At 35.8% G+C, this 10,599-nt stretch overlaps 1 protein-coding gene across 1 annotated transcript; it reads left to right on the forward strand.

Annotated features, from left to right (window-relative positions):
* The first annotated feature begins 291 nt into the window (after positions 1-291).
* On the forward strand, positions 292-1,071 carry LOC131614318 (RING-H2 finger protein ATL70-like). Its single transcript, XM_058885923.1, has one exon. The coding sequence runs from the start codon at positions 314-316 to the stop codon at positions 830-832; it is 519 nt and encodes a 172-aa protein (XP_058741906.1). The 5' UTR covers positions 292-313; the 3' UTR covers positions 833-1,071.
* Positions 1,072-10,599: the final 9,528 nt, after the last annotated feature.

Here is a 10,599-nt window from a genome sequence, read left to right on the forward strand (position 1 = left end):
TTTCTTATTCCTAACCTAAAACTTTCCATCGCATTAATTTACTAACTCTAAATACTTTTCATAAGAAAACAAAATTAACACTTATTTTAAAATATAAAAGCGAAAAAAATATCTTCACAGAATAATAGAAGTCGTTTTCATGGATTCGCATGCTTTGGTCGAGCCATACGCAACACATAAAGATAAGCCTAAAATAAATTTAAAATACAATATTGTTTATTATACGAGAATGAAATAAATTTTGAAAAAGACATCGTATATTTTTTGGTAAGCGTGAAAAGGATATAATGAACGTTGACTATGAAGTTAAACTATGTGCAATAATTGCTCAGCAATGGTTAAACAACCTTCCAAATTCCAACTCCAAATTCTCATCCAAAAGATGAACAACAACAGCAACAGCAACGACGGTTCTGATGCAAATGGGTTCAAATATCTTCTAACATTTGTATTTGGTCTTGTATTCTTGATTCTTACAATAGTTGTTGCTTGTGTTCGACTTCGTATGTCACAAAATCGAAGCGTGCTCAATATTTTGTCTGGTTTTCCACTACATCATCAAGAAGACTCAACCATGGAACAAGGACTTGGTCGTCATAGGAGCACAAAATTTGAAGAACAACCGAAGCTATTATACTCTGAAATTCAGAAGAATATAGGTGGCTCTTCAACTTCAAGTTGTTCTATTTGTTTAGGGGACTATAAAGAAAGTGACATGTTGAGGTTGCTTCCTAATTGTGGTCATCTTTTTCATGCTGCTTGTCTTGATCCATGGCTTAGGTTTCATTTCAATTGTCCCATTTGTAGAAAATCATTGTTACCTTTAACCTAGCTAGTGTCTTCAATATTAAGTGGTTGTAGAGTAAACCAAATCACTCTTTAATTTTCTGTGTATATAACCATGTTTTAAATGATAGATTTAATGTTTTTTTCTCCATTTTTAATAACAATCAAGTCTAAATGCAATAACTCAGTGTAATTTCAATGATGATATAGATTGAATATTAACATTAATATTATGTGAGTTTATACTTTATACAGATCAAGTGGCTTGTTCTTCTGCATTTTTTTGGTTAATAATGTCCTTTTTCCGTCTTTTGATTTAATATTTATATTTTGATAACATCATTTGCGTCTTTTTTTTTGGGTATCTAAGAGTTGTGGTTATAGTAATATATATTGAGTGAATGGATAAGTCCATGAACTAGATAGAGGAGATAGGTAGAGTAAATTGTTGAGTGGATTTCATTAAAAAAAAAAAAATCAATCCACCTCTCGCTACCTATAAAAAAAGTTTTTTTTAGTAATGTATTTTGATAACACCCAATACTATATTATTTGGGTTCTTTAAAGTTTTAAGAGGATGAATTTAAGAAGTATAAAAAATTGATATATGAGGTGTTATTCAATATAGACTTGCTATTCTTACACTTAATTGTTAGACCGTATTCTTACACCATGTAACATATAACAAGTACATGTGTTAATTATGTATTTAAAAAAGTAAAAAATAATTATTAAATATAATTATAAGAATCAAAACGAATAAAAGTACGGTGTAGTTGTCAATTTTGTAGGAATATCTTTCCTGTATTCAATAATCGAAACGACTCGAAATGAACATGATATTGAAAATAAAAATCCTATTGCATTGACCCTATTACACCATATGATATATTTGATTGCAACTAACAACCCTAACAAGTTTCTGACTACCTCTAAGTGAAAAATAGAAGTTGGTTAATGAATCTACAAGATCATCATATCTCTTATTCACTTTATCCTTTAACATGCTTCATGGCTTTGCTATTTTCTTCTTTATGTTTTAATATCCTCCCACAAGTTGAAGGCTGTATATATCTACCATCTTTAACTTAGTAAAAAGTGTATTGAATGGTTGAGGATGCAATGCTTTAGTGAAGAAATATGTTAGTTAATCTTTAGATAATGTCCTTCACTTTGTTTCTCCCTCACAATGTGACAATTAATCTCCAAGTGCTTTATTTTTTTTACGGAAAACTGATAACACGAAAATGTATCACATATTTGGCTTGATTTACATATATTATTTCCCTATTTTATCTTAATTATGTTGCTTCATGTTGGTATTATGCTGGTATTTTCATTGTTTTAGGTTTTATGTTCGTTTTGAGGACTATTTGTGAAAAGGAAAGAAATGGAGCTAAAATCACTACTATTTGTGCCTAAAAGATGGAAAAGGGGTGCTGTAGCAATAAAGGGGTGCAAAGAAGGCCCAATTGAGCAAACTACAAGTCCAGCCCACGAAGAAGCCAATTGCGCGTGGCCCAAGTCATTCCAGCACGTGGAGACGCACGTCTCCAACGTCTCTATGCCACCTCACCAAAAGGAGACGCACGTCTCCAGCTGCCTTCTAGATCTTCTCCACTTGAGACGCACGTCTCAAGTCGTTCAAAGGCTCTCCCCAAAAAGTGGAGACGCCCGTCTCCAGTCCACTGCCACGTCCCCAAGCTCCAAGCCCACTAAGAGACGCCCGTCTCCAAAAGTACGTGGACCCCGCCACTTTCTCCATTAATTTAGTGGGCAATTCCAAGTCTTCCTATATTTTCTCAACTTCCCACGCATGATCTCCACTACTTCTCACATGATGCTGAAAGGAACTTCCATTTTCCATTCCCTATAAATAGAGGCTGAGCATTCATTTGAGAGTATCCAAGTTTTAGGCGTGGAAGCGCTGTTCATAGTTTTAGGCATATATTATCACTTTGTAAAAGTGGTAGTTTCTCACATTGAGGAACTACCACACCATTAGTTTTAGGCCTACAATTTATGTACTCTTGGATCACAATCTTGCCGACATTATTTCAAAGCTTCATTCAAGTTTCAAGATTTGTTTTGTTCGCAATTTAATTCAAGTTTATTTCGTCTGCTTTACTTCCAGGTTTATTTATTTGCAATTATTTTAGTTTTATGTTCTTATAATATTGTTTTATCATTATTATTATAATATGGTTAGTAATTATAATTTCATGTTTAATAATTATAATTCCATGTTTAATAATTATAATTTCATGTTTGTTTCTTTAAGTATGTCTGGCTAATTTATTTAGATGTCGGTATGTAAAGTAATTTAACCGTAGGGATCCGAATTAAATTGGCTTAATTATGTTTTATTAATTATCACTTGTTTTTGGTTTGTATGTCTAATTTAATTAGTAAGTCTTAAAACCAATAGAGCGAAAGTTTGAGGGGTTAAGACGGTCAAAGGTTAAAATCAATAGAGCGAAAGTTTGAGATCTTTAACTGGATAGTAGACATAGGACATTAGTTTTAAGGATGGCGAAAGCGTATTAAAACTAATTAGAACTTATTTATTTTCAAAAAATGTTTTTATACCCGCGCGGGATGGCGAAAGCGTACGTAAGGGATATTAGCATGTTCCGAGTCAACAGAGCGAGAGTTTGAGATTAGGAGATTTAAGTAGATAACAACTTCATAAAACAAGCATTTTATTAATTACGTTGTTTTCAAAAAGCGTTTCTAAATCTGGTGGGATGGCGAAAGCGTACATTAAGAGTTAGGATCGTAGTCTGAATCAATAGAGCGAGAGTTTGAGAGGAGGACTTTTAAATAACATAGTTAGTAAAGATCTTTGATTTAATTAGAATCTGGCCAATGGAACTTCGGATCACCTAAGTTAGATGAAATACATACTGATATCCGTTTGTTATTATATTTTACCTAGATTTAAGATTTTAGTTTCCCCATTTATAAAAAAACCAAATATCATTAGCCTTAGCTTTACATAGTAACTGTTAGAACAAGATTTGTTCTTATCAATTATCTTAGTTTTGATGATAACAATAATATGAATTTTGCTTAAGATAATATGGTACTCTAATACAATGCAATTTCCCTTTCAGGAAATATATATAAAGAGTACGCATAATTCAGCGCTCAGAAGTTGTATCTCAAATGGTTCAGCATGCAACATCAGAACATGGTCTGGCAAGACATCAGAAGATGGTCGAAGCAGAATCAGAACATGGGTCTATGGAAGCATCAGAAGAACATGAGATCAGAAGCACTGAAGATCAGAAGATGGTATCACGCTCAGAAGCACTTCAAGGTCAGAAGATCAGAAGATGCTATGCACCAAGCTGTTTTGACTCTGATGATATTCAAACGTCGTATTCACAAACATCAGATCAGAAGGAAGTACAGGTGGCAGACTACGCTGACTGACAAAAGGAACGTTAAAAGCTACTAAAGGCTACGTCAGTAGACACAGCGTGAACAAGGCTCGAGGTAGTTGACAAAAGCGTATAACATTAAGTGCAATGCTGTACGGAACACGCAAAGCATTAAATGCATTCAACGGTCATCTTCTCAACGCCTATAAATATGAAGTTCTGATGAGAAGCAAGGTTACCAATTTCTACATCTATTCTGTGAATATCAAACTTGCTGAAACGCTGTTCAATCAAAGCTCAGAATCTTCATCAACTCACTACATTGCTGTTGTAATATTTTAGTGAGATTAAGCTTAAACGATAAGAGAAATATCACAGTTGTGATTATCGCTTTTAAGAAGCATTTGTAAACTCTTGAATAGATTACATTAAGTTGTAAGGAACTAGAGTGATCGTGTGATCAGAATACTCTAGGAAGTCTTAGCAGTTGGCTGAGCAGTTTGTAACTAGAGTGATCGTGTTGATCAGAATACTCTAGGGAAGTCTTAGGAGTGAACTAAGCCTAGAGTGATCGTGTTGATCAGTAGACTCTAGAAAAGTCTTAGAGGGTATCTAAGCAATTGTACCTGGAGTGATCAGTGTGTGATCAGAAGACTCTGGAAGACTTAGTTGCGGACTAAGTGGAAAACCATTGTAATCCGTGCGATTAGTGGATTAAATCCTCAGGTTGAGGTAAATCATCTCTGCGGGGGTGGACTGGAGTAGCTTCGTTAACAGCGAACCAGGATAAAAATAATTGTGCAATTTATTTTTATCGCCCAAGATTTAAAGTCACACTTATTCAATCCCCCCCTTTCTAAGTGTTTTTCTATCCTTCAATTGGCATCAGAGCGCCGGTTCTAAGGTGCAAGCACTTAACCGTGTTTAGAAAAGATTCAGGAAGAGAAAAACGCTTCATTTAAAAGATGGTTGATGAAAGTGAAAAGTCTACATCTACACCTGCATCTACATCTGGCTCTGCTGAGCAATACAACGGTAACAATGGTTATACTAGACCGCCGGTATTTGATGGTGAAAACTTTGAATACTGGAAAGATAAACTGGAAAGTTACTTTCTGGGTCTAGATGGTGATCTATGGGATCTTCTAATGGATGGTTACAAACATCCAGTAAATGCCAGTGGCGTGAAGCTGTCAAGGCAAGAAATGAATGATGATCAAAAGAAGCTTTTCAGGAATCATCATAAATGTAGAACTGTTTTGCTGAATGCTATCTCTCATGCTGAGTATGAGAAGATATCTAACAGGGAAACGGCCTATGACATATATGAGTCCTTGAAAATGACTCATGAAGGAAATGCTCAAGTCAAGGAGACAAAAGCTCTTGCCTTAATCCAGAAGTATGAAGCCTTCAAGATGGAGGATGATGAAGACATTGAAAAGATGTTTTCAAGATTTCAAACTCTTACTGCTGGATTGAGAGTTCTTGACAAGGGATACACCAAGGCTGATCACGTAAAGAAGATCATCAGAAGCTTACCCAGAAGATGGGGTCCTATGGTGACTGCATTCAAGATTGCAAAGAATCTGAATGAAGTTTCTCTGGAAGAACTTATCAGCGCCTTGAGAAGTCATGAAATAGAGCTGGACGCAAATGAGCCTCAAAAGAAAGGTAAGTCTATTGCATTAAAATCAAATATCAAGAAATGCACTAACGCTTTTCAGGCCAGAGAAGAAGATCCTGAAGAATCAGAATCTGAAGAAGAAGATGAACTGTCCCTGATCTCCAGAAGGCTAAATCAACTCTGGAAGACCAAGCAAAGGAAGTTCAGAGGCTTCAGAAGTTCAAGGAAATTTGAACGTGGAGAATCTTCTGATGAAAGAAGATTTGACAAGAAGAAGGTCATGTGCTATGAATGCAATGAGCCTGGACACTACAAGAATGAATGTCCAAATCTTCAGAAGGAAAGTCCCAAGAAAAAGTTTCATAAGAAGAAAGGTCTTATGGCAACCTGGGATGAGTCAGAAGATGATTCAGAAGATGAGCAGGCCAACTGTGCGCTGATGGCGACAGAAGATGACGGATCAGAATCTACATCAGAATCAGATTCTGAAGAGGTATTTTCTGAACTTACTAGAGATGAGTTAGTTTCCGGTCTAACTGAACTTCTGGAACTCAAGTCTCAGATTAGTCTCAAATACAAAAAGCTGAAAAAGCAATTTGAATTTGAAACAAAGAAGCTTGAGTTGGAGAATTCTGAATTAAAAGAAAAACTTTTAAAATTATCCAATAATGTTGGATCTCCTTCTGATTCAGAAAAATCCACTCCTAGTCTAAACCATATTCTGAAAGAATATGATTTAAGTTTCAGGAAGTTCTTATCTAGAAGTATTGGCAGAATTCAGCTAGCTTCTATGATATATGCCGTATCTGGAAACAAAAGAGTTGGCATTGGTTATGAGGGTGAAACCCCATACAAACTTGAACCTGTTGATGAAATGAAAATTACATACAAGCCATTGTATGATCAGTTCAAGTATGGCCACTCTCATGATATTAGGCACACTTCACATGCTCAAAGTTTTCACATAACACACACCAAGAAGCATGTGACACAACCTAGGAAATATCATGAAACTCACATTAAAAATTATCATGCTGTTCCTCCTATTGCTTATAATGTTAAACCCAAGTTCAATCAGAACTTGAGAAAATCTAACAAGAAAGGACCCAAGAAAATGTGGGTACCTAAGGACAAGATTATTCCTATTGCAGATATCCTTGGCTGCAAGAAGGACAAAGCACAACATGTCATGGTACCTGGACTCTGGATGCTCACGACACATGACAGGAAGAAGGTCTATGTTCCAAGACCTGGTGCTTAAGTCTGGAGGAGAAGTCAAGTTTGGAGGAGATCAGAAGGGCAAGATAATTGGCTCTGGATCTATAAAGTCTGGTAACTCTCCTTCCATTTCTAATGTACTTCTTGTAGAAGGATTAACTCATAACCTCTTATCTATCAGTCAATTGAGTGACAATGGTTATGATATAATCTTTAATCAAAAGTCTTGCAAGGCTGTAAATCAGAAGGATGGCTCAATCCTATTTACAGGCAAGAGGAAGAACAACATTTATAAGACAGATCTGCAAGATCTTATGAGTCAGAAGGTGACCTGTCTTATGTCTGTTTCTGAAGAGCAGTGGGTCTGGCACAGAAGATTAGGTCATGCTAGTTTGAGAAAGATTTCTCAGATTAACAAACTGAATCTGGTCAGAGGACTTCCTAATCTGAAATTCAAATCAGATGCTCTTTGTGAAGCATGTCAGAAGGGCAAGTTCTCCAAACCTGCATTCAAGTCTAAGAATGTTGTTTCTACCTCAAGGCCATTAGAACTCTTGCACATTGATCTGTTTGGACCAGTCAAAACAGCATCTGTCAGAGGAAAGAAATATGGATTAGTCATTGTAGATGATTATAGCCGCTGGACTTGGGTAAAATTCTTAAAACACAAGGATGAGACTCATTCAGTGTTCTTTGATTTCTGCATTCAGATTCAATCTGAAAAAGAGTGTAAAATCATAAAGGTCAGAAGTGATCATGGTGGTGAATTTGAGAACGGATCCTTTGAAGAATTCTTCAAAGAGAATGGTATTGCCCATGATTTCTCTTGTCCTAGAACTCCACAGCAAAATGGGGTTGTAGAACGAAAGAATAGGACTCTGCAAGAAATGGCCAGAACCATGATCAATGAAACCAATATGGCTAAGCATTTCTGGGCAGAAGCAATAAACACTGCATGCTATATTCAGAATAGAATCTCTATCAGACCTATTCTAAATAAGACTCCTTATGAATTGTGGAAGAATAGAAAGCCCAACATTTCATATTTCCATCCTTTTGGATGTGTATGCTTTATTCTGAACACTAAAGATCATCTTGGTAAGTTTGATTCCAAAGCTCAAAAGTGGTTCCTTCTTGGATATTCTGAACGCTCAAAAGGCTACAGAGTATACAATACTGAAACATTGGTTGTAGAAGAATCAATCAATATCAGGTTTGATGATAAGCTTGGTTCTGAAAAACCAAAGCAGTCTGATAATTTTGCAGATTGTGATATTGATATATCAAAAGTTGTTGAGCCAAGAAGCAACGCATCAGAAGCAGAGCTCCTCAGAAGCAAAGAACCAGAAGATCAAGTATCAGCTTCTCTGGAGGATCTAAGCATTTCTGAAGAACCATCTGTCAGAAGATCATCCAGACTCATCTCTGGTCATTCAGAAGATGTCATTCTTGGAAAGAAGGATGATCCAATCAGAACAAGAGCATTCCTTAAGAACAATGCAGACTGTCAATTAGGTCTTGTATCTTTGATCGAGCCAACTTCTGTTGATCATGCTCTAGAAGATCCAGACTGGATAATTGCTATGCAAGAAGAACTGAATCAGTTTACAAGGAATGATGTTTGGGATCTTGTTCCTAGACCAGATGGATTCAATATAATTGGTACAAAATGGGTCTTCAGAAACAAGCTCAGTGAGAAAGGTGAAGTGGTAAGAAACAAAGCCAGACTGGTGGCTCAGGGTTATAGTCAGCAAGAAGGGATTGATTATACAGAAACCTTTGCACCAGTGGCCAGGTTAGAATCTATTCGTCTATTAATTTCTTTTGCCACTCAACATAACATCACTCTCTATCAAATGGATGTTAAGAGTGCCTTCTTAAATGGTTATATAGATGAAGAAGTTTATGTCCATCAACCTCCTGGTTTTGAAGACTCTATGTCTCCGAATCATGTGTTTAAACTAAAGAAATCATTATATGGATTGAAGCAAGCTCCCAGAGCTTGGTATGAACGCTTAAGTTCTTTCCTTCTAGATAATGGTTTCACTAGAGGAAAAGTGGACACTACTCTCTTTTGTAAAACCTTTGAAAAGGATATTTTAATTTGTCAAATATATGTAGATGATATTATTTTTGGAACATCTAATGCTACACTTGGAAAGGAGTTTGCTGAGTCTATGCAGGCTGAGTTTGAAATGAGCATGATGGGAGAACTCAAGTATTTCCTTGGAATACAAATAAATCAAACATCAGAAGGAACATATGTTCACCAAACCAAGTATGTGAAGGAACTTCTAAAGAAGTTTAATCTTCTGGACTGCAAAGAAGCCAAAACTCCTATGCATCCAACATGCATCCTAGGTAAGGATGAGGTAAGTAAGAAGGTAGATCAGAAGTTATACAGAGGTATGATTGGATCTCTTCTATATCTGACTGCTTCTAGACCTGACATTCTGTTCAGTGTTTGTTTGTGTGCTAGATTCCAATCAGATCCTAGAGAATCTCATTTAACTGCTGTTAAGAGAATTCTAAGGTATCTGAAAGGTACTACTAATGTTGGCTTAGTTTACAGAAAATCTAAAGAATACAACTTAGTAGGATTCTGCGATGCTGATTATGCTGGAGATAGAATTGAAAGAAAAAGTACTTCAGGAAGTTGCCAATTTCTTGGAAGTCATTTGATCTCCTGGTACAGCAAGAAGCAAGCAACTATTGCTCTATCAACGACAGAAGCAGAATATGTAGCTGCTGCTGGTTGTAGTACACAGATGCTCTGGATGAAGAGTCAGTTAGAAGATTATCAGATATCTGAGAGTAACATTCCTATATTCTGTGATAATACTTCTGCTATATGTTTATCTAAGAATCCTATTCTTCATTCAAAAGCTAAACATATTGAGATTAAACATCATTTCATAAGGGACTATGTTCAGAAGGGTGTCATATCTTTAAACTTTGTTGATACAGACCATCAATGGGCTGATATCTTTACAAAACCCCTGGCTGAAGATAGGTTTAAGTTCATTCTGAAGAACATCAGTATGGATTTATGCCCAGAATGAGAAGATGAGAAGTTCTCATGTATGAGTATCTTCTGAAATGAATGTGGAACATTTTTCTTGTCAGAAGTTCTGATTGAAATCTTTTAGAAATTATGATTCGGTTATTACTAACGTTTCATTGTCTAAGTTGACTCAGAACCTCTTTTAAAGCAAAACAGCTGTTACGTTTTATCTCGGGATGGTAAACCTGTCGTTACTATTCATGGATAAGCGCGCGTGCAGTTGAAGGGACGCCGACCATAGGTAACTGTGCTAGTCACCTCATTTGTCTTTATTATCTCTCCTCACGTCACGTAACATTAAATGCTATTCATCATTCGTTTCATTTTATTTCTTTTTAAATACTCTTCAAAATGGTTTTTGGTTTCCTATCTCTCTGTTTTCCTGCATTCCTGTCTTGTAAACCTTTTTGATTATCAATGAAAAAGTTTCTTTGATTTACATTCCAGTAAATGTTTTCTTTTGTCGTTTTATGCATCTGATTTTTTTTTAAAAAAATATTCTTTTTGATGTTATGACAAAA

The sequence above is a fragment of the Vicia villosa genome, linkage group LG1 (assembly GCF_029867415.1).
Source record: "Vicia villosa cultivar HV-30 ecotype Madison, WI linkage group LG1, Vvil1.0, whole genome shotgun sequence".
Classification (NCBI taxonomy): domain Eukaryota; kingdom Viridiplantae; phylum Streptophyta; class Magnoliopsida; order Fabales; family Fabaceae; genus Vicia; species Vicia villosa.